At 41.4% G+C, this 26,147-nt stretch overlaps 1 protein-coding gene across 1 annotated transcript in view; it reads right to left on the bottom strand.

Annotated features, from left to right (window-relative positions):
- LOC108535241 (decaprenyl-diphosphate synthase subunit 2) overlaps window positions 1-26,147 on the bottom strand; it is a gene marked incomplete at its 5' end in the record, with an annotated part of 142,635 nt that overhangs the window by 45,421 nt on the left and 71,067 nt on the right. Inside the window, 2 exons of the mRNA XM_017881138.1 lie at window positions 9,588-9,719; window positions 11,607-11,780. Of these exons, the coding sequence (XP_017736627.1) occupies window positions 9,588-9,719; window positions 11,607-11,780 (306 nt within the window). The remainder of the gene's footprint in view (window positions 1-9,587; window positions 9,720-11,606; window positions 11,781-26,147) is intronic.

Raw genomic sequence — 26,147 nt, 5'->3', positions numbered from 1 at the left:
CCCACAAACTTTTTTTTTTTTTTTTTTTTGAGACGGAGTCTCCCTCTGTCACCCAGGCTAGAGTGCAGTGGCGTGGTCTCGGCTCACTGCAAGCTCTGCCTCCTGGGTTTAAGTGATTCTCCTGCGTCAGCCTCCCAAGTAGCTGGGATTACAGGCACCTGCCACCACGCCCGGCTAATTTTTTGTATTTTTAGTAGAGATGGGGTTTCACCATGTTGGCCACCTGGTCGCAAACTCCTGACCTCGTAATCCGCCCGCCTCAGCCTCCCAAAGCGCTGGGATTACAGGCATGAGCCACCACACTCGGCTCCCACAAACTTTTTAGTTGAAAGAATACAGTGAACACTCATTTGCCCTCCACTTAGACTCACCAGTTGCTAACACCTTACCACTTCTGTTTTCCCTCTTTCTCTCCATGACCATTTATTATTTGAGAGTAAGTTTTAGAAATCACGATGTTCACCCCTAGATACTTCAGCATTTGTCCCTAAGAACACTGACATTTACTATAATAATTATTTATTTGTTTGTCTGACAGAGTCTCCCTCTGTTGCCCAGGCTAGAGTGCAGTGGCACAATCATGGTCCACTGTAGCCTTGACCTGGACTCAGGAGATTCTCTAGCCTCAGCCTCTTGAATAGTTGGGATTACAGGTACATGCCACCACACCTGGCTACTTTTTTTTTTTTTTTTTTTTTTTGAGACGGAGTCTCGCTCTGTCGCCCAGGCTGGAGTGCAGTGGCTGGATCTCAGCTCACTGCAAGCTCCGCCTCCCGGGTTTACACCATTCTCCTGCCTCAGCCTCCTGAGTAGCTGGGACTACAGGCGCCCGCCACCTCGCCCGGCTAGTTTTTTGTATTTTTTAGTAGAGACGGGGTTTCACCGTGTTAGCCAGGATGGTCTCGATCTGCTGACCTCGTGATCCGCCCGTCTCGGCCTCCCAAAGTGCTGGGATTACAGGCTTGAGCCACCGCGCCCGGCCACACATGGCTACTTTTAAAAGTTTTTAGTAGGGATGGGGATCTTGCTATGTTGCCTGGGAGGGTCTTGAATTCCTGGCCTCAAGCAATCCTCCCACATTGGCCTCCGAAAGTGCTGGGATTACAGGCATGAGCCACCACACCCAGCCCTATGATGTTATTTAAAATACAGTTCAGGCTGGCCATCTCTGAAAAAAACACAAAAACAAAAACAAACAAACAAACAACAACAACAACAACAACAAAAACAGTATGGGGATAACAGAAAGAAGGGTCACAAATCAGAAATCTACTATATCTGCTAGCCCTGAAGTTAGAGCAGCCCACTGAGTATTGGTTTGGTAGAAGCAGGCCTTGTGTTGCTGGGCTGTCTAGTTACAGAGCTGGAAAGACAGCAGAATATAAAGGAACAAGGCAGGCCTTTTCTCTGCTCTCTTGGTCATTCTCTATGAATAAGAGAGCACAAAAAGCATGTGCAAGGAAGTTAACACCATTCAGACATCGACTGCTTCACTTGGGTACCTATTTTACCATCTCTTTCAACTGGCAAAGCTAATCGACTTTTAGAGGCAAGTGTGGATGTCCAAGGAATTAATTTGCTCATATCCTGTTCCTTTGGTTCACTGGAGAAAAAGGAGTAACAGCAGACGTAGAAGGCTATGGTGTTCAATCTTAAAAAGGAGAGAGGCAAGAAGATACTAGATATACTAGAGAAAGATGAGGAGATGCTACTTATATTATCTACATAACAAATCTCTCTGCTCATAGGTCTTAGTTATTTATTTGCAACCTGTTTTTCTTGCTATGCTGCTCTCTTGGAATCTGGAAGAAACATGAAATTTTTTATCGCACAGTGTGACCAGGAAAAAAAATCTACTCAGGTCTCAGAAAGGCCATGAGTAAGGAAATCAGGCTAACTAGTAGAATTTAGTTGCTTCCTCCAGCAGCAAGTTCCCAAGGCAACGGTCATCAACCTTGATGGAGTACTTCAAACTCACCATGTCAAGAACCTAAGTTAAACCAGTCTTTCCACTTAACTTTCCTATTTCTATAAATGGCTTAATTTTTTCTGTTATCCTAGTCCAAAACCCTTGTTTTAGCCCCTGACTCTCCCTCCCCAGTCCACACCTGTTAGCCTCTCCCTGTCAGATCAGTTTTCTAGTCCTACACATTTTCTCTGAAATGAGTTTTACGTTTAACCTCCTTATCTTCCCATTCTCATTGCCAACAATCTGATTGGGCTTTTCTCTTGCACTTATCAATGGGTTTTCAAAAACTTACTAATTGATCTCTTTGCTTTTAGTATCTTTTAGTACCTTTCATCCTGTATAATATAGCCAGATTTACCTCCCTCACAGCTCAGACCTTGATAATATCTGGCTCAAAAACTTTAAATGTCTGCTTCATGACTTCATCATCAAGTTGATTTTCCATAGGCAAACATCCCAAAGTCTTTAAAAAATTTAGGTAAAATTTACATAACATAAAATTAATCATTTTAACCGTTTAAAAAAGTATAATTCAGTGGCATTTAGTACATTCACAATGTTGTGCAATCATCACCACTAACAAGTTCCGAACATTTTTATTACCCCAGAAGGAAACCTGTACCTATTACACAGTCTCTCCCCCTTCCCCTTTCCCCAATCCCAGGCAACCACCAGTCTTTTTTCTGTCTCTATGATTTGCCTACTCTGGATGTTTCACATAAATGGAATCATATGATAGGTGGCCTTTTGCATCTGGCTTCTTTCACTTATTATAATTTTTTTTTTTTTTTTTTTTTGAGACAGAGACTCACTCTGTCCCCAGGCTGGAGTGCAGTGGCACGATCTTGGCTCACTGAAACCTCCGTCTCCCAGGTTCAAGCAATTCTCCTGCCTCAGCCTCCCGAGTAGCTGGGACTACGGGTACCCATTACCACGCCTGGCTAATTTTTGTATTTTTAGTAGAGACGGGGTTTCACCATGTTGACCAGGATGGTCTCGATCTCCTGACCTTGTGATCTGCCTGCCTCGGCCTCCCAAAGTGCTGGGATTACAGGTGTGAGCCACTGCACCCAGCTTATAATATAACGTTTTAAAGGCCCATGAATGTTACAGCATGTATCAATACCTCATTCCTTTCCGTGGCTGAGTAATATTCCATTGTATGGGTACACCACATTTTGTTTATCCATTCATCAGCTGATGGACACTGGGTTATTTCTACCCTTTGGATATTGTAAATATTGCTGATCTGAACATTCATGTACATATTTTTATATAAGCCAGTCTTTTAAATATAGTTATTACTATTTCAGAGCAATTCTTCACCTGTCACTGATATCGCCCTATGTTTTTCACATTCCATCCAAATTAAAACACTTTTTTTTTCTTGGACTACACTGCATGCCTGCATATGTATCACTTTTTCACGGTTTCCTTTGCCTAGGAAGCCCCCCATTCTCATCTTTGCTATCAAATCTTCTTTAAGGACTATCTCACATATTATTAATACTGACTTCATAAACTTCTTTCTTGACTTTTCCAACTGAACATCAATTGTCTTTCCTCTATGCTCCCCAAGTGGCATGAATTACAGTATTCCTTACATTTATATATTTATGTATTTATCTTATCCCCTCTCTACAAGACCACAGACAACCTTTAGGCAACTTATTGCTGTATCTCCTGTAGTCAAGCACTTTATTTCCTTAAGTGCAACAGAAAGTCTTAAGAAATATTTTATTTTAGGAGATATCTAGAGCCATTTCATAGTATTTGTGGTCATGCATATAGTCCTTTCAAATGCCTACACTGTATGCCTTCTATGATAGAGGATGATATTAATATTATTCCTCTTGAAACCACTAAAAATGTCTTAAAGAACTAGAAGAGTATCACACGTGGTATTAATGAAGAATCTGCATGTGCATTTTCTCTTTTGTTTAAGAATATGCATGTGTTATTTTCACACACACCAGTCTTACCTAGCAGTTTTTGTTTTACTTTCTGAATAAGGAGTAATAGTAAGCTATCTAGGGACAAGTGAGTTACAGCTTAGCAATGGTAATTTGTAGTACACTTAAGGTATTTTATGGCTGGTTATGACAGTGTCAGAATGTCACAAGCCCAAGTGACATTTCAGTACTATTAGGAATAGCCAAGAAAATCTAACCATAATTCTTATTTCTTCAGGTGACTTATAATGGCAGCAGAAAACTAGAAGCATCATTAAAAATAAAGCTTGCTGACCTGCAATAGCCCCTGGACTCCCTGAGAGAGTCAGAGCTCTGTGGTGCTCTGAAGGATTCTACTTTCTTTTCTTAGGAATCAAAATGAGATAACTGAGTAATGACTTCACCTCCCCAGGGTGAATAACCCATTCACTAACAGTATTTTTTCCTGATCATTATTTTTCAGCAGTTACAAATTTAAATTTAAAATTAAGGCAGGGAGAGAGCTGTAGAATTTAGTATGGAGAAAAAGCTCAGCAAATGTTTTTCAGCTGTTTCCGGTCTTAACTGACTTTTGTGAAAGAGTGTGGTTGTGTGCATGTGTGTCAACATGCTCATGCATCCATAGGCCTATAGTTGTGATGGAAGAGGGCCAGTTAATCCTAAGATTTTTCAGGAGAAAGGAGTTGCTGGAGAAGAGGTGGTACAGCCTGATAAGGAAAATTCCAGAGGTGCCCTTGCTCCTAGCTTCACAATGGTGCTGAACGGGCACTGGGAGTATGTCACCTCCCGGCTTCCTTGTCTAGTCAATAATTCTCACTCTTTCCAAGCAGGAAATCAAAAGGGCAGATAAGACACAAACAGGCCTGGGCAGAGTAAAGAAGTAATTTTAAATGTGGTAATAAAAAAATCACAGGTGACTTCCATCACTGAGAGCAAGATTTCTCTATTTCTCAGTGTTAAAACTTGTATAAGTTTCTTTTTTTTTTTTTTGAGAGAGTCTCACTCTGTCACCCAGGCTGGAGTGCACTGGTGCGAACTTGGCTCACTGCAACCTCGCTGGGCTCAAGTGATTCTCACTGTCTCAGACTCCTGAGTAGCTGGGAATTTACAGTGCATGCACGCACCATGCGCCCGCTATTACATATATATAGTATATATACTAGTATATATTTTTTTTTTGAGACGGAGTGTCGCTGTGCTCGGCCCAGGCCTGGGAGTGGCAGTGGCCGATCTCAGCTCAGCTGCAAGCTCCGCCTCCCGGTTCATGCATGTCTCATTGCGCTCAGCCTCCGAAGTAAGCTGGGACTGACAGGCGCCCACGCACCTCCGGCCCTGGCTAGTTTTTTGTATTTTTCGGGGTAGTAGAGACGGTTTCCCGGGTTAGCCAGGATGGTCCCTTGATCTCCTGACCTCCCGTTGATCCGGCCCGTCTCGGCTCCCAAAGTGCTGGGATTAAGCAGGCTTGAGCAACCGCGCCCGGCCTATTTTTTATATTTTTAGTAGAGAACGGGTTTCACCATGTTGGACAGGCTGGTCTGGAACTGCTGACCTCAAGTGATCCACCCACCTCAGCCTCCCAAAGTGCTGGGATTACAGGCGAGAGCCACCATTCGCAGCCTGTTTCTAATAGAGATAAATATTTCTCTTATAACGCATCTCGTCTAAGAGACCTATTTCTTAGATTTATTTGAGAGCTGAAAGGGACTTTGGAAAAGATCTAGTTTAAGGCCATCAATTTACAGAAAAGAATAATGAGGATATGAGAGAATGTGATTAAGTTTACATAGATGCTAGCAGAGTCCAAATTAGAATCTAGACCAGGACTATCCAATCTTTTTGCTTCCCTGGACCACACTGGAAGAAGAATTGTCTTGGGCCACACATAAAACACATAAACACTAATGGTAGGTGAGAGCTAAAAAAAAAAAAATTGCAAAAAAACCTTCATAATGTTTTAAGAAAGTTTACGAATTTGTGTTGGGCCACTTTCAAAGCTGTTCTGGGCTGCATACGGCCCACAAGGGCTGGACAATCTTGATCGAGACCTTCCAAATCCTGGTCTTCTGTGAGCCATTTCTGTTATACCAACTTAACTGTATTTAACAAAACTGGTCTGCCACCAGTTTCACCCTGCAAGACACACGACACTCACTTTTTGACAAATATTAATTGGGTAATTACTCCAAGTAAGCCACTGCGGCAGGTACTATGGGTAATTCAAAGATGAATTTGCTAGTATTGTTAAGGATCTTGCAATCAAATTCAAAACTGAAGGAGAGGACTGTGGGGGAGGGAAGGAAAGGATCACAAAGATATCCAGGAGGGTAAATAACATGAAAAAATCAGAAAGAGAACTAATTTCAGGATTAATAAGCAACCTCCTTGAGATTTAGGGTGGAATGTCCCTCCTAGGTATTATGCAAATTGTGTTTCCTATCTCTGACCAGGAGGCAACAAGATCATTATCTTATAAAGCTTTAAATAAACATGAACATTACAATTTAGAAGATTAAAAATAAACTCAGTAAAGTGTCTTTTGTGCGTGTGTGTGTGTGTGTGTGTGTGTGTGTGTGTGTGTGAGACAGAGTCTCCCTCTGCTGCCCAGGATGGAGTGCAGTGGTACGATCGGCTCACTGCAACCTCCGCCTCTAGGGTTCAAGCAATTCTCAGACCTCAGCCTCCTGAGTAGCTGGGATTACAGGCCCGGGCCACCATGTCCGGCTAATTTTTGTATTTTTAATAGAGATGGGGTTTTGCCATGTTGGCCGGGCTGGTCTCAAACTCCTGACCTCAAGTGATCTGTCCACCTTGACTTCCCAAAGTGCTGGGATTACAGGCATGAGCGACTATGCCCGGCCATAATTTTTATTTTTTAAAACTTGTTAATTGGCCGGGCGCGGTGGCTCAAGCCTGTAATCCCAGCACTTTGGGAGGCCGAGATGGGCGGATCACGAGATCAGGAGATCGAGACCATCCTGGCTAACACGGTGAAACCCCGTCTCTACTAAAAAAATACAAGAAAACTAGCCAGGCGATGTGGCGGACGCCTGTAGTCCCAGTTACTCAGGAGGCTGAGGCAGGAGAATGGCATAAACCCGGGAGGCGGAGCTTGCAGTGAGCCAACATCGCGCCACTGTACTCCAGCCTGGGCGACAGAGCGAGACTCTGTCTCAAAAAAAACAAAACAAAAACAAAAACAAAAAACTTGTTAATTTTCTTACCTCTGTTTTCAGTTTTCTCTTTCTTTGACTTTTTTTTTTTTTTTTTTGAGACAGAGTTTCATTCTTGCTGCCCAGGCTGGAGTGCAGTGGCGCAATCTTGGCTCAATGCAACCTCTGCCTCCTGGGTTCAAGCAGTTCTCCTGCCTCAGCCTCCCGAGTAGCAGGGATTAGAGATGTGAGTCACCAAGCACGGCTAATTTTTGTATTTAGTAGAGACGGGGTTTCACCATGTTGGTCAGGCTGGTCTTGAACACCGGACCTCAGGTGATCCACCTGCCTTGGCCTCCCAAAGTGCTGGGATTACAGGTGTAAGCCACCATGTCTGGCCTTTTAAAAAAAAAAAAAAAAAAAAAAAAAACAGTCCCCTGTGTCGCTCAGGCGGGGGGGAAGGGGCTCAATCTTGCCTCACTGCAACCTCTACCTCCTATGTTCAAGTGATTCTTGTGCCTCAGCCACCTGAGAAGCTGGGATTACAGACGTGCACCACCACACCCAGCTATTTTTTGTATTTTCAGTAGAGACAGGGTTTTACCATGTTGGCCAGGCTGGTCTTGACTTTCTGACCTCAAGTGATCCACCCACCTTGGCCTCACAAAGTGCTCAGATTACTGGGATTACAGACATGAGCCACCACACCTGGCCTGTGACTCCTTTTTTTTTTTTTTTTGAGACAGAGTTTAGCTCTTGTTTCTCAGTCTAGAGTGCAATGGTGCAATCTCGCTCACTCCAGCCTCTGCCTTATAGGTGTGCACCACCATGCCTGGCTAATTTTTGTATTTTTAGTAGAGACAGCATTTCACCACGTTGGTCTCGAACTCCTGACCTCAGGTGATCCACCTGCCTTGGCCTCCCAGAGTGTTGGGATTATAGGTGTGAGCCACTGTGCCCGGCCTGGCTGTGACTCTTAATAGATACAAGGTTTCCTGAAAGAGTCCTTAGTTTTCTTTCTTTTTTTCTCTTTTTAAGACATCATTTTTTTGGTCCAATTTTCTGGGAGATTTTTTCATTTGTATCTTCCATTCTTCTGATTAAAAAATTCTGCAATCATATTTTATACTTTATAATTCTAATTTTATTCTTGAATTGTCCTTTTAATGTATCATCTATTATTATACCATGGATTTAATATCCTTCCTTGTCAAGTATATTGATTATAGTGCTTTGAAAAACATCTGCCTTTGCTTACATTGTCTCTATTTCCTCTAAGTTCTCTTTTATCAGTTTGTTTTGACTTGCTGTTTCGTGGAAGCAGCTTTTCTCAAATGCCCAGTGGTCCTCTTTTCCTATTCTGCTTCAGAGTAAGGCAGCGGATATTCTGGGCACTTAGATCCTCTGAGGCTTGTCAAATGGTGGGTCTTGCTGTGGAGGACTGCTCAGGGATATGGCATGTTTACTGAGGAGGCCCCAAATATCCACGTCTGCAGGGCTTTTCTCCTGAGTTTGACAGTTTTTTCAGAAAGAAATCCTCAGTTTTCTACTTGGTGAATATGAGGAATTTTAAGCATTTTGAGAATCAATAAGGGTTGGGAGAAAGGAAATCGTCTTTCAGAATGCAGATACTCACTTAGGCTCTCAGCCTTTTTTTTTTTTTTAATTTCAAAACTTTAATTTTGTAGACATGAGGTCTCACTATGTTGCTGGTCTTGAACTCAAGAGCTCAAGTGATCCTCCCGCCTTGGCATTTTAAAGTGCTGGGATTATAGGCATGAGCCACTGCGCCCACCCATCCTCTCTCCTTTAAGGATGGTAGCTACCTCTACCCTCAGCTGTGCCTGGTTTCTCTGTCCAGAGCCTCAGATTAACCGAACCAATTACAGCCACGAAGTTAAATAAATTCCAAGAGGCTCTGGCTAAAAAGAAAAGAAGTTTTGCACTAGAGTTTCTGAATTAAAAGAAAATCAAAAAAGTTCCCTCTCATCTGCCAAAATGAGAAATTTACCCAATTCAAGCCCCTTTACCCCTCCCACTTCGCCATGCTTTTTTTTTTTTTTTCCCTTTGATAATGCCTCAGTACAAGTATTCAGGGTCCAAGTTTGTTTTAAAATAACCCAATGAGCTGACAGACGGAGCTCCTGGAATTCTGCAGCTTGTGCGAGAGTCCACAGATGGGAAATTGCAGTCAGTTATAGGGTGGTGCTATTACCATAGCCCAATTTTTGAAAGCCTTTAGAAAAAAGAAGTCATCTGAGTTAATTAGCATTCACCACAGGCACTAGTTTTGTGTTGCAGTATTCTAAGAACTCAGATAATAGAAAAATTCAGTACTGCAATCTCTAACTTTAATATTTTATCTCTTAAAAATGAAGATTACAAAGAAAGAATTTTACCTGTTACATGAATATGCCTAAGGCTCATCTGTAGCCTTATATCAGCAAGAAATACCAATTATGTTCTAAAATCCACTAATTACTAATGGTACCTAAAACAGGAGTAATTTCATTTTACCTCTCCGATCTGTTTAATCCACAAATCTCTTCCAAGAAATTCCTGATGTAAGACTACAGGAGCTGAGTTTAGATTAAAAGTCATGGAGTCACTGGTCTTTTCTTTAATAAAAGGCTGGACATCAGAATTTATCTACAAGAAGAAGTTAAATGAGTAAATTAGTGAAATGTATATACACTAGTATGTTTTAGTTATATTCAGAAAGTACCAGTTAATGCAGTGAATTATGAAGTTTAAGGAATGCAGTTTTTAGATATACTTTAATAAACAAAATAATATTTCAGGCTGGGTGCAGTGGCTCAAGCCTGTAATCTCAGCACTTTGGGAGGCTGGGGTGGGTGGATCATTTGAGGTCAGGAGTTCGAGACCAGCCTGGTCAAAATGGTGAAGCTCCCACCTCTACTAAAAAAACAAAAATTAGCCGGGTGTGGTGGCACACACATTCCAGCTACTTGGGAGGCTGAAGCAGGAGAATTGCTTGAACCCGGGAGACAGAGGTTGCAATGAGCCGAGATCATGCCATTGCACTCCAGCCTGGAGCCGAAACTTACCGCTCAAAAAAAAAAAAAAGAAAGAAAAAAAGGATTATTTCAGATGAATTAACAAAACTGTAAAATCTCCAAATAACCTGAAAAGTTCAGAATCATATTCCCTAACACATTCCATTGTAGTGGGTGGCAGTCTTTATTTTACTTTTTAAGTCAAAGGAAAATATTTAGATAAAGATTAATAATAGAATTGGCTTAATAAACTGATCTAGGCCGGGTGCGGTGGCTCAAGCCTGTAATCCCAGCACTTTGGGAGCCGGCGGGCGGATCACGAGGCAGGAGATCAGACCCATCCTGGCTAACACGGTGAAACCCTGTCTCTACTAAAATTCTACTAAAACTACAAAAAACTAGCCGGGAGGGTGGCGGGCGCCTGTAGTCCCAGCTTACTCAGGAGTCTGAAGGCAGGGAAATGGCGTGAGCCTGGCGAAGCGGAGCTTGCAGTGAGCTGAGATCCGGCCACTGCACTCCAGCCTGGGGACAGAGCGAGACTGCCGTCCAAAAAAAAAAAAAAAACTGATCTAAGATTAAATAAAATATGCAAAAGCTCATCCTGGAGATATATAGATAATATTCCCTTCCTTATGAACTATTTAAGTAACATCTGAAAAGTATATATTAAATTAAATTTAAAATTATATATATAGAGAGAGGTAATAACACAGCAGCTAATTTTGGGATATTTTAGATTTCATATGCCCATTCAAAGAATTAGTTATTAAAATTAAAGCTTTCAATTTGATTCACTATATTTCTGAATTTTATTAACTTCTCATAACATGTTTTATATAAAGAGCTATAAGGGGCCAGGCGTGCTGGCTCACGCCTGTAATCCCAGCACTTTGGGAGGCCAAGGCAAGCAGATCACGAAGTCAGGAATTCCAGAACAGCCTGACCAACATGGTGAAACCTTGTCTCTACTAAAAATTAAAAAATTAGCCAGGCGTGGTGGCGTGTGCCTGTAATCCCAGCTACTCAGAGGCTGAGGCAGGAGAATTGCTTGAACCCGGGAGGCAGAGGTTGTACTGCAGTGAGCTGAGATTGCACCACTGCACTCCAGCCTGGGTGACAGAGCAAGACTCCATCTCAAAAAAAAAAAAAAAAAAAAAAAAAAAGCTATAAGGGAACTGTAATAAAAATGACAAATATTCTTCCATTATGTGAATATATTCCAGTCTGCAAATATGTTATTTAATAATATGTAAGAGTTCTCTCAAGAACCCTTTCAGGTGGTAAGAAAAGACAAACATCACAAAACTGGTTCAAGTAAGCTGTGGCTTTCTGTAAGAAATGCACAATACTTACCAATTATACTGTTTACATTACATAACAATCATCCAGGGCTGACAGATTTGAACCACACAATAAGCATTTTTGAAATATAAAAGCAGCTTATTAAATAGCAAAAGCTTTCTTGTGTATCATTGTAGCTATTTAAGTACTGAAAAAAGATAAAGGGTGTGCAAAATACCTTATGACTCATGGCCATGTGCTTCCCATACTGAAATGCCATATCCTGAACCTTAGCATCATGCTTTGCTAATTCCATTGCAGCTTGGCAGCTCTTTGCTAGTAAGGCACCATGGGAGAGAAAAGTCTGCTCCTTCCAAGTCGATATTCCAATATCATCTGTGATATAACTTTCCTAAAAATGTAACAAAAGCCAAGATAAAAAAGACTTTAGGAGTAATTTAATTGTTTCTGTTTTTGAAGAACAAAAAAGTTAAGAAATGAACTATTCAAAAACACTCAAGCTATTGGAACAAGATAGATGCCTAACCTCAGGTCTACCTACAAAGAACGTGGAGGGGAAACTGCTTTTTTACGGTAATAGGGGGAAAGTTAAAGAAATGTTAAAGCAAATTTTATTCTAAGCTAGGGAATTTCTATTACAGGATAAGGGAAAAAGTAGAAAGACTTCAAATTCACTCCCTTCTATAGTCATATCAGTTCTTAAGTGCTGGTATTAAGCACAAGAAGCCTATTGCATTTAATTTATGTGAAAATGTCAAGGGCATATGGAAGGAACTACATTTTCTTAGAAATAATTAAATAGAAAAATAAGGCTGGGCGTGGTGGCTCATGTCTATCGTCCAAGCGCTTTGGGAGGCCAAAGCAGGAGGATTCCTTGAGGCCAGGAGTTCGAGACCAGCCTGGGCAACATAGCAAGACTCTATAAATAATAGGAAAAAAAGCCAGACAAAGTGGTGTGCCCTTGTAATCCTGACTACTCAGGAGGCTGAGGCAGGAAGATCACTTGAGCCCAGTTCAAGATTATAAGTAAGCTATGATGCACTACAGCCAGGATGATAGAACAAGACCCTGTCTGTCTGTCTGTCTGTCTCTTTCTCTCCTTCTCTTTTTATTTGAGACAGGGTCTTGTTCTGTCACCCAAGCTGGAGTGTAGTGGCATGATCATGGCTCACTGCAGCCTTGACCTCCCGGGCTCAAGCGATTCTTCCATCTCAGCCTCCCAAGTAGCTGGGACCACAAGCATGCAACACCACTCCCAGTTAACTTTTTGTACTTTTTGTAGACACAGAGTTTCTCTATGTTGCCCAGGCTGGTCTTGAACTCCTGAGCTCAAGTGATCTGCCTGTCTTGACCTCCCAAAGTGCTGGGATTACAGGCATAAGCCACCACACACAGTTACTTTTTTTTTTTTTTAGTAGAGACAGGATTTCACCATGTTGGCCAGGCTGGTCTTGAACTCCTGGTCTCAGGTAATCCGCCTGCCTTGGCCTCCCAAAGTGCTGGAATTACAGGCATAAGCCACTGTGCCAAGCCTACCCTGTATCTTAAAAAAAGAAAAAGGGTAGGCGTGGTGGCTCACGCCTGTAATCCCAGCACTTTGGGAGGCCAAGGTGGGTGGATCACGAGGTCAGGAGTTCAAGACTAGCCTAGTCAACATGGTGAAACCCTGTCTCTACTAAAAATACAAAAACTAGATGGGCGTCCTGGCAGGCACCTGTAATCCCAGCTACTTGAGAGGCTGAGGCAGAAGAATCACTTGAACCCGGGCGGGAGGTTGCAGTGAGCTGAGATCGCACCACTGCATTCCAGCCTAGACAAAAGAGCAAGACTCTGTCTCAAAATAAAGAAACAGAGCAAAAGAAAGAAAAATCAGAGAAGGTGTAATCTGTTATAATGCAGGATGATTATTATAGTGTTCATGAAAGTTTATTCTCATAAGAAACAAGGTGTAAAAGAGGATATAATGTATAAATAAATATATACACATCTACCACCTCTAAACCAGTGCTGTCCAACAGAAGTATAATGTGAACCACATGTGCAATGTAAAATTTTCTAGTGGCTACATAAAAAAAAGTGGAAACAGGTGAAATTAATCTTAATGACATATCTATCCCAATATATCCAAATATCATTTTAAATATATAATCAATATAAAAATTATTACTGAGCTATTTTATACTTTTTTTTTATACTAAGTTTTCAAAATCACTGTGCATTTTACACTTACAACACCTCACTAGACACAATTTAAGTGCTCAGCATTGGACAGCATGGCTCTGAGGAAAGGAATGCTGAAACAAACATGTAAAACAATGTTCATTTTATGGCATTTATTTGAAACATCAAACTAACTGGAACCTAGCCAGAAGGATTAATTAACTCAAACACTTTTCTTCCTGCTCCTGATCCTATAATCCTTTCTCTTTTCACAATTGCTTGGAGACAAAATAAAAAATATTAAGGAAAAAAGTGGTCATCAAAAGGTCAGCTGAAATAGAGCCCCCTCCTCTTCTGCCATGTTGAGGGGAATCTTCAGTCCACTGGTCAAATCAAATTATCAGCTTAATTTCATGCAATGTTTTTGAGATGGGGTCTTCCTATGTTGCCCAAGCTGGTCTCAAACTCCTGAACTCAAGCAATCCTCCGACCTCAGCCTTCCAAGTAACTGGGATCACAGGTGTGTGCCACCATGCCCAACATCACCTTAATTTTATTAAATATTGGAATAACAAAAAAAAATTCCACTTACGGCACTGGCTGCAAATATACAACACAGCATTGGGTAATGACAGAAAAGCCACACAGGAGAGAAACAGTGCATAATGTTAAGACCTTCTTTAAAAAACATTAGCTATAAATTGTAACATACTTAATTTTATAAATCTGAGAATGTATTTTAAAATGTGACTATATATATTAATAAACCTAAGAAAAACCACATTATCTCTCCATATATACTGCAGAAGTATTTGACAAAATTCAACTCCTATTCTTGATAAGAAAAAATGTCCTGAATCAAATAGGAAGAGCTGGGTGCAGTGGCTCACACCTGTAATCGTAGTAACTCAGGAGGCTGAAGTGGGAGGATCACTTGAACCCAGGAGTTCAAGACTGCAGTGGGCCATAATCATGCCACTGCTCTACAGCCTGGATGACACAGTGAGAACCCTAACTCTAAAAAATAAAAAAATAGCAACTGATATATATTTCTTTAATGTGATGGGGTGTGTGTGTATCAGCCCAAAAGTCAGCAAATATTTTATGGGGAAACATGAGCCTTTCTCACTAATGTCAGGAGTAAGACAGAGATGCACACAACACCACTGATACTTACAATGTAATAGAAGAGACAAGAGAAAGGTAGATGCATATAAATTAGAAAAGATGAGTTTAACTCTTACTGTTTGAAGGCAATATAACTGCATATTGGGAAAATCAAGAGACTCAACTAAAAAACTACTACAAACAAGAAGATAATTCAGTAAGGTAGCAGTGTCTAAAATTAATAATTTATAATTAACATAATAAATTGTATTAACCATAGCTTTCATACATAAAAACTAATCAGTAAGTGTTATAATCAGCAAGTGTTATAAATAGGGTCTTTTCTTTCATTATGAATACAAAAATAAAGATTAAAAAACTGGGAATAAGGCCAGGAATGGTGGCCCGTACCTGTAATTCCAGCACTTTGGGAGGCAGAGGTGGGCAGACTACTTGAGTTTAGAAGTTAGAGACCAGCCTGAGCAACATGGTGAAATCCTGTCTCTACCAAAAATACAAAAATTAGTTGGGTATGGTGTCTTGGCGCCTGTAGTCCCAGCTACTTGGGAGGCTGAGGCAGGAGAATCACGTGAGCCTGGGAAGCAGAGGCTGCAGTGAGCTGAGATTGCTCCACTGCACTCCAGCCTGGGCAACAAAGGGAGACCCTGTCAAAAAAAACAAAAAACAAACAAGCAAACAAAAAAAACAACAAAGAAAAAAACCTGGGAATAAGGTCAGGTGAGGTGACTCATGCCTGTAATCCCAGTACTTTGGGAGGGTGAGGGGGGTGGATCACCTGAGGTCAAGAGTTCAAGACCAGTCTGACTAACGTGGTAAAACCCCGTCTCTACTAAAAATACAAAAATTAGCCGGGTAAGGTGAAGTACTCCTGTAGTACCAGCTACCTGGGAGGCTGAGATGGGAGGATCACTTGAACCAGGGAGGCAGAGGTTGCAGTGAGCTGAGATCGCACCACTGCACTCTAGCCTGGGCAACAGAGCCAGACTCCATCTCAAAGAAAACCAGAAAAGAAAAAAAAAAAAAACACCAAAAACCAAAAACCAAAACCTGGGAATAAGCTTAGAAATGTGCAAAACTGAATGAAGAAAATGTAAAATACTACTGCAGGAACAAAGATAACTTGAATGTATATAAAGACATATCATGTTCAAAGATAGTAAGATCCAACCTCATAAGTTACTCCAATAAAACTAACAATACCTCTTCCCCCTGACACTGGGCAAACTGAAGTTCATATGGGAAAAATAAACAAAGCAGAGCAGCCAGGAAAATCTTGAAAAAGAAGAGCAATGTATGTGTGTGTGTTGCAGGAGGGGTGGAGAGGGAGAGCAAATTTTGTCTAAGCCTTACCAGATACTATAACATACTGTAAAATCTCAGAAATTTAAAAAATATGTACTTTTTAGGTAGAGAGACAGACTAGGGAACAAAATAGAAAGTCCAGAAAGCAACCAAACTATATATAGGGATTTGTTATATTTTAGGAAGAAGTTGAACTTTTCAGTAAATGGTGCTGGTACAACTAAATAGCTATCTGGAAAAAATAAAATCTGAGCTGCATTTCGTACCATTTACCAGGATAAACTCTAAATGGCAAAAACAGCAAAACAACCACAAAACCACAGGCAATGTTAGGAGACACAGGACAATGAGGAAAACAACTTATTTCCTATCACAGTTATGCTCACCGTTTCTGCAAATATGTCTATATCCTAATCCCTGAAAGCTGTGAATGTTACCTTACATGGCAAAAGGGACTCTGCAGATGTAATTAAATTCAGGATTCTGAAATGAGGGGATTACTCTGGTTTAACTGGATGGGCTCAATGTAATCGCAGCAGTCCTTATAAGAAGGAGTCAAAGTCAGAGTCATAAAAGGTAATTTAATGACAGGAGAGAGAAATTTGAAGATGAGAGATGGGGCCATGAGCCAAGGAATGAACATGGAAATTAGAGAAAGCAAGGAAATGGATTTTCCCCTAGAACTCCAGGAAGAATACAAGTCTGTAAACATCTTGATTTAGTGACTTCTGACCAATAAAAAAAAAATTCCCAGTTTCCCTCTTCGTGATGGTAAGGCTGTGACCAAATAGGCTTCTCAAATATGGCTGGTGGAAGTGGAAACTAGCTGGAAACTCCACAGTCTCTATCAAAATTATAAGTGAATTTGCCCTGTGACTCAGGAATCCCATGTCCAGGAATTAATCCTACAGATAAACCTACATACATGTGAAATGAAATATGTACAAAGTGTGAAAGTTGATCGTAGAAATTGGGTCAATCTTGTCACACCTGACTAAAACAGAGTTGAGAAGTCACAGGAGGAAAAAGGACTTAGAACACAACATTGCTCCAAAACTGTAAGTCTCTGCAAGCCTGGCTGCTCAAGCTGCCTGCTATAATCTGAAATCAGTTTTATTTAATAGTTGCTGAAATAACTTGCTGCAACTCTAAGACTAATTTTACCCACCACTATCACTCACTAATCAAAATCTGCCAACTCCCCAGAACCTTACTAGTGCCGATGAACTTTCTCAAAGAGCAATATGTAACATTTCTCCTTTTTATAAAACCTCCAACCTTCTCTTTGTTCTTCAGACATACTAAAGACCATTTGGTCTGTGTGTACACCCTGAATTGCAATTCTCTCCTCAAGTAAACTGTTAAATTTAGAGATCTGGCTCTCTCTATATTTTATTTGACTTTGACAAAGGTTACAGTCTATTGTTCACCCAGCTGCCAGGGTGACCCTTCAAAAACATAAACCAGAATTACAATGGCCTCCAGCTGTTTCAAACACTCTAGGCATCACCTCCTGAAGGCCTCTGCATTTGGTGTTCCGCAGATACACTCTCTAGATGTTTGCATGGCTAGATTTCTCCTTGCTTTTGGGTGTGTACTCAAACTTCAACTCATCTTTAATAGTCTACCTCCCTCCCCCATTATTTCCTATATCTTTACCTTGCTTTAAACCTTTCTTCCTTGACACTACTGGACCACTCATATACTTATTTGTTAAAGGACTTACTGTCTGTCTCCTTTACCAGACTATAAGCTCCATGAAAGCAAGGACTTGGTTTGGCCTCTGCTGCACAATCAGCATCTAATATAGTATCTTAGGTGGGTAATAAATATTAGTTGAATTTTTTTGTCTGTCTTTTGGTATCTCTCTCCCTCTTTTGTACCTTCCTCTATCTTTCCTAACTTGGTCAGAATAAAGAACTGAAATAATTATCCTTTAGGCTGGGTGTGGTAGCTCACACCTATAATCCCAGCACTTTGGGAGGCCAAGGCAGCCGGATCAGCTGAGGTCAGGAGTTTGAGACCAGCCTGGCCAACATGGTGAAACCCTGTCTCTACTAAAAATGCAAACATTAGCTGGGCGTGGTGGCAGGTCCCTGTAATCCCAGCTATTCAGAAGGCTGAGGCAGGAGAATCACTTGAACCCAGGAGGCAGAGGTTGCAGTGAGCCGACATCATGCCACTGCACTCCAGCCTGGGGGACAAGAGCGAAACTCTGTCTCAAAATAAATAAATAAATAAATAAAATAAAATAAAATAAAACAAAACAAAACTAATTAAAAGAAAATTCTCCTTTAATGCCTCTCTACTGCTCACAGAATCAAGAAAAACTCTATAGCATAGCATTCAAGGCATTCCCTTTTATAGTACCAAGCAATACTTCTAGTCTCATCTCCTACACAAAATATCCCCTTTGAGGCCTGCATTTAACACACAGGGGAAGTTGCTGTTTCTTGAATAAAATATGTATTTTCGCACTTGTGTGAGTGTATTTTATTTATTTATTTTTGTGATGGAGTCTCGCTCTGTCACCCAGGCTGGAGTGCGGTGGCACAATCTCGGCTCACTGCAAACTCCGCCTCCCAGGTTCAAGCAATTCTCCTGCCTCAGTCTCCCGAGTAGCTGGGACTACAGGCGCACACCACTACACCTGGCTAATTTTTGTATTTTTAGTAGAGACGAGTTTCGCTTAGTAGAGACGAGTTTCGCTATGTTGGCCAGGGTGATCTCAAACTCCTGACCTCAGGTGATCCACCCGCCTTGGCCTCTCAAAGTGCTGGGATTACAGGCATGAGCCATTCCGCCTGGCCTACTTGTGTGAACTTTAATCCAAATATCACTTCTTTGAGGAGCACTCTCAAATACTACCACAAATCTTTTCCTCTTTTTTTTTTTGAGACGGAGTCTCGCTCTGTCGCCCAGGCTGGAGTGCAGAGGCCGGATCTCAGCTCACTGCAAGCTCCGCCTCCCGGGTTTATGCCATTCTCCTGCCTCAGCCTCCCGAGTAGCTGGAACTACAGGCGCCCGCCACCTCGCCCGGCTAGTTTTTTGTATTTTTTTTTAGTAGAGACGGGGTTTCACCGTGTTAGCCAGGATGGTCTCGATCTCCTGACCTCGTGATCCGCCCGTCTCGGCCTCCCAAAGTGCTGGGATTACAGGCTTGAGCCACCGCGCCCGGCCTGAACTGTATGATTTCTTATGTATTTGTTTCCTTGAAGGTTAGATCTGGTACTAGTCACTTTTATATTTTTTAATCACTTAGGCCATGTTCAAGTTTCAACAAGTATTTGCTAAATGAATAGTACCCGTTTATCTGTTGCATTATTAAGTAGATGTATGCATGTGTTTTAAATTTTAAAAGCTAATGGGTAGATATGGCCATATAATGACATGCTATTCAGCAATAAAAAGGAATTACTGACACATGCTATGCCATGGATGAACTTCGAAAACATTATGCTAAGTAGAAGAAGCCAGACACAAGAGACCACATATTTTGTATAATTCCATCAATGTGAAATAAAGATTAGTGATTGCCTGGGGCTGGGGGTAGGAACTGTAAATGGGCATGAGGGACCTTATAGGGGTGTGTGTGAAAATGTTCTAAAAATGATTTATAGTGATGACTGTATCACTTGATAAAAGTTACTAAAAATCAGTGAATCGTAGGCTTGAAATGGGTGAATTTTATGACATAAAATATACCTCAATAAAGCTGTTAAGAAAAAAAAAAGCTAATGAGCATAATATTTTACATTTCTTGGTCTCAAATTTAAATTAACATTTAAAAAAATTTATGACTTTCAATTAACTGTGGTTTGCATATCATCCTCATTTATTTTTGCAAGAAAACCCATTTATTAAGGTTCTGTTATGGTTCAGGCTTTCTGCAAAGCAATATAGATATCAAGATTAATAAATAGCCTGTCCTCAAGAAGCTCACAGTCCAGGGATAGAATGTATATATATCAATATATAGATATAACTATATAGATACAGATATCTATATATAGAATGTACAGATAATTCTATTTCAGAATAATTGCAATATCTCTAAAATCAAAGATTCAGTTTTGTTCATTACATATTTCTTACTGTGATTAAGACTTTTTATTATTCATCATTTCTACATTTTAAATTATTCAAGTAATACACGATCACTGAAAAAAAAAATAGAAAATTCAGTTAACCAAGAAACAATTAATTTATAGTCCCCTGAAATCTACTACCATAAGTTAATTGGACCACAAATTAACTTCCTAAGTTAATCAGACATTTTATTCCCTAAACATTATTACCTTTTATGAATTTGGTTACTAATGAAACAAAATTCCTCCATTCATTTCCATCAACTTGCCGTGTATATACTAAGAGAGCATGCTCTATTATAAAGGAAAAGTTAATATAAATTGTAAAATGTCAAGAAACTAGTATGATAACCACATCCAAACCAGTACCTTCAGATACCAGATATACAGAATTGTGAAACGAATGCATGTAGTCAGAGTAAATGAGATTTAGATATAACGATATCAGGCTGGCATGGGGGCTCACGCCTGTAATCCCAGCACCACTTTGGGAGGCCGAGGAGGGTGAGGTCAGGAGATCGAGACCATCCTGGCAAGGTCTCGGTGAAACCCTGTCTCTACTAAAAGTACAAAAAATTAGCTGGGCGTGGTGGTGGGCGCCTGTAGTCCCAGCTACTCAGAGGCTGAGGAAGGAGAATGGCGTGAACCCGGGAGGCGGAGGTGGTAGTGAGCTGAGACCGCGCCACTGAACTCCAGCCTGGTGACAGAGTGAGACTCTGTCTCAAAAAAAAAGATATACCTATATCATCAACTTACATATGTGCAATTTTTACTAAGGTTTATTATATAGAAAAGGAGGATACATTCAGTGAATATTTACTTTTGATGGGATTTCCTTTTTTTTTTTCCTGAAAGGTGATAGATGTCAAGATACTTGTCCAATGACTATCAGAGAGAAGCACATTAATTCTTTTTAAATGTAGGCCTCACTGTCACATGACCTTTTTGCTGAAGTAAGGCTGGTTAAAAAAAAATGGAAACTTGCAAGATGATGCTTGCTTGAGATCGTGGTACTGGTGGTTTTGCTCAGACATATGTTGCTCTGCTACTTTATTGCTGCGAGAGATACTTTGAGTTGCTTTTCTAATGGTGGTGATACATTTGTACATACCTACTCACATGAGACCAAACTGCACTTATAACAGTAGCTGCTCAGGATTAAAGGTCTGGTCCATGGTTACAGAACAAAGGCGAACTAATTGGCCTGGGAAGGTTTCAAAGTCCCAGCAAGAATCTGCCAAGCCAAACTGCTACCTTTCATATAATCAGAAAAGAAGGGCTGGAAACAAAGAAGCTAGCTGCCTGTGAAGTTAAAAGTACTTTTTAAAAAAGTATGCAGATGTTGCCTCTTTTCATGCTTATGACTTCAGATTCATATTCTGGGCCACTCTCTTTATAAATACAACCTAAATTTGGGTTGGATGAGACACCAGATCTCTCTAATGACCCATTTCACCATGTTAAATGTTTCCTTTGAATTAGTCTTCTCAATTATCTTGAGAAACTAGACAGCCAAAAGTTTACATATCTTATCATTATTATTATTTTAAAAGGTCAAGTATAGAAAAATTTCAACAAATCTCCACATTTGGGAATCAGAAAAAAGCAAGGAAAAGAATGCAATCTAATGTCTCCTGGGAGCTAACTATGTGATGACACTTTTATGTTCTTTATTACAACAGCCCTCAGAAATATTAATTATCATTATTCCCATTTAATAGGTAAGGAGGGCGTGGTAGCTCACACCTGTAATCCCAGCACTTTGGGAGGCCAAGGTGGGTGGATCACTTGAGGTCAGGAGCTTGAGACCATTCTGGCCAAAATGGTGAAACCCCATCTCTACTAAAAATACAAAAAATTAGCTGGGCATGGTGGCAGTGCCTGTAATCACAGCTACTCAGGAGGCTGAGGCAGGAGAATCACTTGAACTTGGGAGGCAGAGGTTGCAATGAACTGAGATGGTGCCACTGCACTCCAGCCTGGGTGACAGAGCAAAATTCTGTCTCAAAAAAAAAAAAAGGTAAGGAGATTTCAAGAATGTATTTTGACCAAGATTAGACCATAGTATGTGGCAGAGATGAGTCTCAGAAGTATAGCAATTGTATTCCATTTTCTTAGCACATAACAGAATATATGCAATACTTAATATATCTTATGGTTTAAAAGCAGGTTGTAGACTGGGTGTGGTGGCTCATACCTGTAATCTCAGCACGTTGGGAGGCCAAGGTGTGAGGATAGCTTAAGCCTAAAATGTCAAGACCAGCCTGGGCAACAAAGTGATACCCTGTCTCTACAAAAAAAAATTTTTTTTTTTTTGAGACAGAGTATCACCCCGTCACCCAGGCTGGAGTGCAATGGTGCAATCTCAGCTCATTGCAACCTCTGCCTCCTGGGTTCAAGTGATCCTCCTGCCTCAGCCTCCTGAGTAGCTGGGATTACAGGTGCGTGCCACACACCCAGCTAATTTTTTGTATCTTTAGCAGAGGCCAGGATGGTCTCGAACTCCTGACCTCATGATCCGCCCACCTCGGTCTCCCAAAGTGCTGGAATTATGGGTGTGAACCACCACGCTCAGCCTCTACAAAAAATTTTTAAAAAACTGGTCAGGCATGGTAGCTCATGCCTATAATCCTGGCACTTTGGGAGGCTGAGATGGGCAGAGGACCTGAGCTCAGGAGTTTGAGACCAGCCTGGGCAACATGGTGAAACTTTGTCTCTACCAAAAATACAAAAAACAAGCCAGATATGGTGGCATGTGCCTGAGGTCCCAGCTGCTCGGGAGGCTGAGGTGGGAAGATTGCTTGAGCCTGGGAGGTGGGGGTTGCAGTGAGGTGAGATCATGCCACCGCACTCCAGGATGGGTGACAGAGTGAGACTCCATCTCAAAAAAAAAAAAAAAAAAATTAGTCGGGCATGGTGGTACATGCTTGTGGTTCCAGCCACACATGGTAGGCTGAGGTGGGGAGATTGCTTGAGTCCAGGAGGTCAAGGCTGCAGTGAGACATGTTCAGGCCACTGCACTCTAGCCTGGGCAGCAGAGTAAAACCCTGTCTCAGGAAAAAAAAAAAAAAAAAAAGTAGATTGTATTTAAGAGTGACTGACATCTATGTACCCCCCCGCCCCAACCAAAAGCATTTAAACTTGTAAATCAAGCCCTTTAATACTATCCATTGAAGAGATCCAAGAGTCTAGAGTGGCAGGTCCCCAACCTCTAGGCCATAAACTGGTACTAATTCTGTGGCCTCTTAGGAACTGCACTGCACAGCAAGAGGTGAGCGGTGGGTTAGCGAGCATTACTGCCTGAGCTCCACCTCGTCAGATCAGCAGGGGCATTCAGATTCTCACAGTAGTGTGAACCCCGTTGTGAACTGCGCATGCCAGGGATCTAGGCTGCCTGCTCCATAATGCCTGATGATCCAAAGTAGAACAGTTCCATCCCGAAACCATCCCCATGCGTTGAGTGCTGTGTTCTAGGTGTGCAAGGATGAGGTAAAATGGGGATTGAGAAGCAAGAACAATGTGAGCTGCTCAAAAAGCGAAACAAGATCACTCTTTATTGTGGACAGGACAGTTGCTCATCCAGGATCCATTTCTCTCTCCTCTCTCTACTTACTAATAAAACCGTAATTTTCTTCAGTATTCACTGCTCCTGCTAATGATTAACTTAGGAAAGGATATATCATCCAATTCTAGCCTAAGAGATATGAGGGAATTCCACCACTGAGCTCCTAGGGAAGACCCATGTAGAAGTGGGAGTTGTTTCCTCTAGATGTTGCCCTGTCTTGATAGGACATGCCGAGGGCTATTGTAGCCAAACTGCTCCCAGGCTGATGATGAAGACAACAGTAAGGAAGGCAGAGCACGGACAGAGAGGGCTTCGATAGCACTGAGTTGTCATGGTAAACTACCCTGGATGCCTGACTACCTCTGAAAGTTCAGTTAGAGGAAAATATCTACCTTCACTTTTACGTTTATTTAATAGGGTTTTCCATTTGGTTATACTATATGAAGTCTAGATATGCCAACATTAACAACTACTAGAACATGTAAGTATTTCCTTAGGATGGTATATTAGTTATCTATTGCTGCAAAACAAACTAGCATCTTAAAACAACTGACATTTATGATTTCACAGTTTCCGAGGGTCAGGAATCCAAGAATGGCTCAGCTGGCTGGTTCTGGCTCATGGTTTCTTGTGAGGTTGCAGTCATGCTGTTGGCTAGGGCTACAGTCACATGAAGGGGTCGAAGAATCAGCTCCAAGCTCAAATGGTTGTCGGCAGTAGGCTTTAGTTCTTGCCACACAGGCCACTCACTTGCTATGGCAGCTGGCTTCCCTACAGCAAGTGATCCAAGAGAATAAGGACACACCCAAAAAGGAAGAAAGAAGGAAGCTTTCTTCTTTTATATATATATATATTTTGAGACAGAGTGTCGCTCTGTTGCCCAGGCTGGAGTGCAGTGGCGTGATCTTGGGCTCACTGCAACCTCTGCCTTCTGGGTTCAAGCGATTCTCCTGCCTCGGCCTCCTGAACAGCTGGGATTACAGGTGCGCACCATCACACCCGGCTAATTTTTGTATCACCATGTTGGTCGGGCTGGTCTTGAACTCCTGACCTTGTGATCTGCCCACCTCGGCCTCCCAAAGTGCTGGGATTACAAGTGTTAGCCACCGTGCCTGGCCTTCTTCACTATATTTTATAATCTACTCTTGGAAGTAACATACCATTGCTTCTACTCTATATTATTGGTCACACAGATCAACTCTAGTACAATGTAGGAAGGGTTTGCACAAGGCGTACAAGGAGGTGGGGCTAATTGGGGGTGATCTTGGTGGCTGGCTACCATAGATGAAGTCTGTGATTAGAATTATTGGGGTCAGGCCGGGCGCGGTGGCTCAAGCCTGTAATCCCAGCACTTTGGGAGGCCCAGATGGGCGGATCACGAGGTCAGGAAATCGAGACCATCCTGGCTAACCCGGTGAAACCCCGTCTCTACTAAAAAAAATGCAAAAAACTAGCCGGGCGAGGTGGTGGGCGCCTGTAGTCCCAGCTACTCGGGAGGCTGAGGCAGAAGAATGGCGTAAACCCAGGAGGCAGAGCTTGCAGTGAGCTGAGATCCGGCCACTGCACTCCAGCCTGGGTGACACAGCGAGACTCCGTCTCAAAAAAAAAAAAAAAAAAAAAAAATTATTGGGGTCAACAGATCTGAATATACAAAATCTCTTAAAACATTCTTTCAAATTGTTTTCTAGAAAATTCTTTTGATCTGCACACTAACCAGCCAAGTTTGAGACTATCTTGCCGTTAAGTAGAATTACTGTCTTACTTTTCAGATAAAAAGTGACACTTCATTTAAACTTGGGAAGACATTTCATTTATTAGCCATTTGTTCTTCCTCAATTTATTCATTTATTAAAGATTCACTGAGTATAAAAAAAAAGACTGACTATCTTCTATGTGCAAGGTAAGTACTCATGCCAATGAGCAAAACCAGAGAGTTCTTGTTCTCATAGTTATTACAGTCTAATGGGGAAGCCAAACAATTGGATAACCACACAAAGAAATATAATTATAAACTGAGATACTTCTGAGGGGGGAAAATGAATATACTTCTATGACCACATGGAATAAAAGAACTTGGCTGAGACTCGGGTTTCTGGAGATGGCTTCCCTGAGGACATGACACTTGAGCTGACATAGGAAAGACAAATAAGGGGTAAATAGTGAAGGAGATGGAAAAGTGTGTTCCAGTCTGCAAGGATTGCCCAAACAGAGGAGGATGTCTGGATCAGAAATCAGGGCTGATACGCAGACAGTGAAGGTGAGAATGGTACAAGGTGAGGTTGGAGGGACAGACTGAGGTCAGACTGTGTAAGTGTTTTTTGGATCACTTTCAGGATTTTGGACTTTTTTTTTTTTTTGAGATGGAGTCTCACTGTTGTCCAGGCTGTAGTGCAATGTCGCAATCTCAGCTCACTGCAACCTCCACCTACCAGGTTCAAGCGATTCTCTTGCCTCAGCCTCCCAAATAGCTGGGATTACAGGCATGCGCCACCATGCTCAGCTAATTTTTTTTTTT

Source organism: Rhinopithecus bieti, unplaced genomic scaffold, assembly GCF_001698545.2.
Source record: "Rhinopithecus bieti isolate Rb0 unplaced genomic scaffold, ASM169854v2 scaffold_13087, whole genome shotgun sequence".
Taxonomy (NCBI): domain Eukaryota; kingdom Metazoa; phylum Chordata; class Mammalia; order Primates; family Cercopithecidae; genus Rhinopithecus; species Rhinopithecus bieti.
Note: the sequence above shows the minus strand (reverse complement) of the source record. Positions and strands in the feature narration are given on the sequence as shown.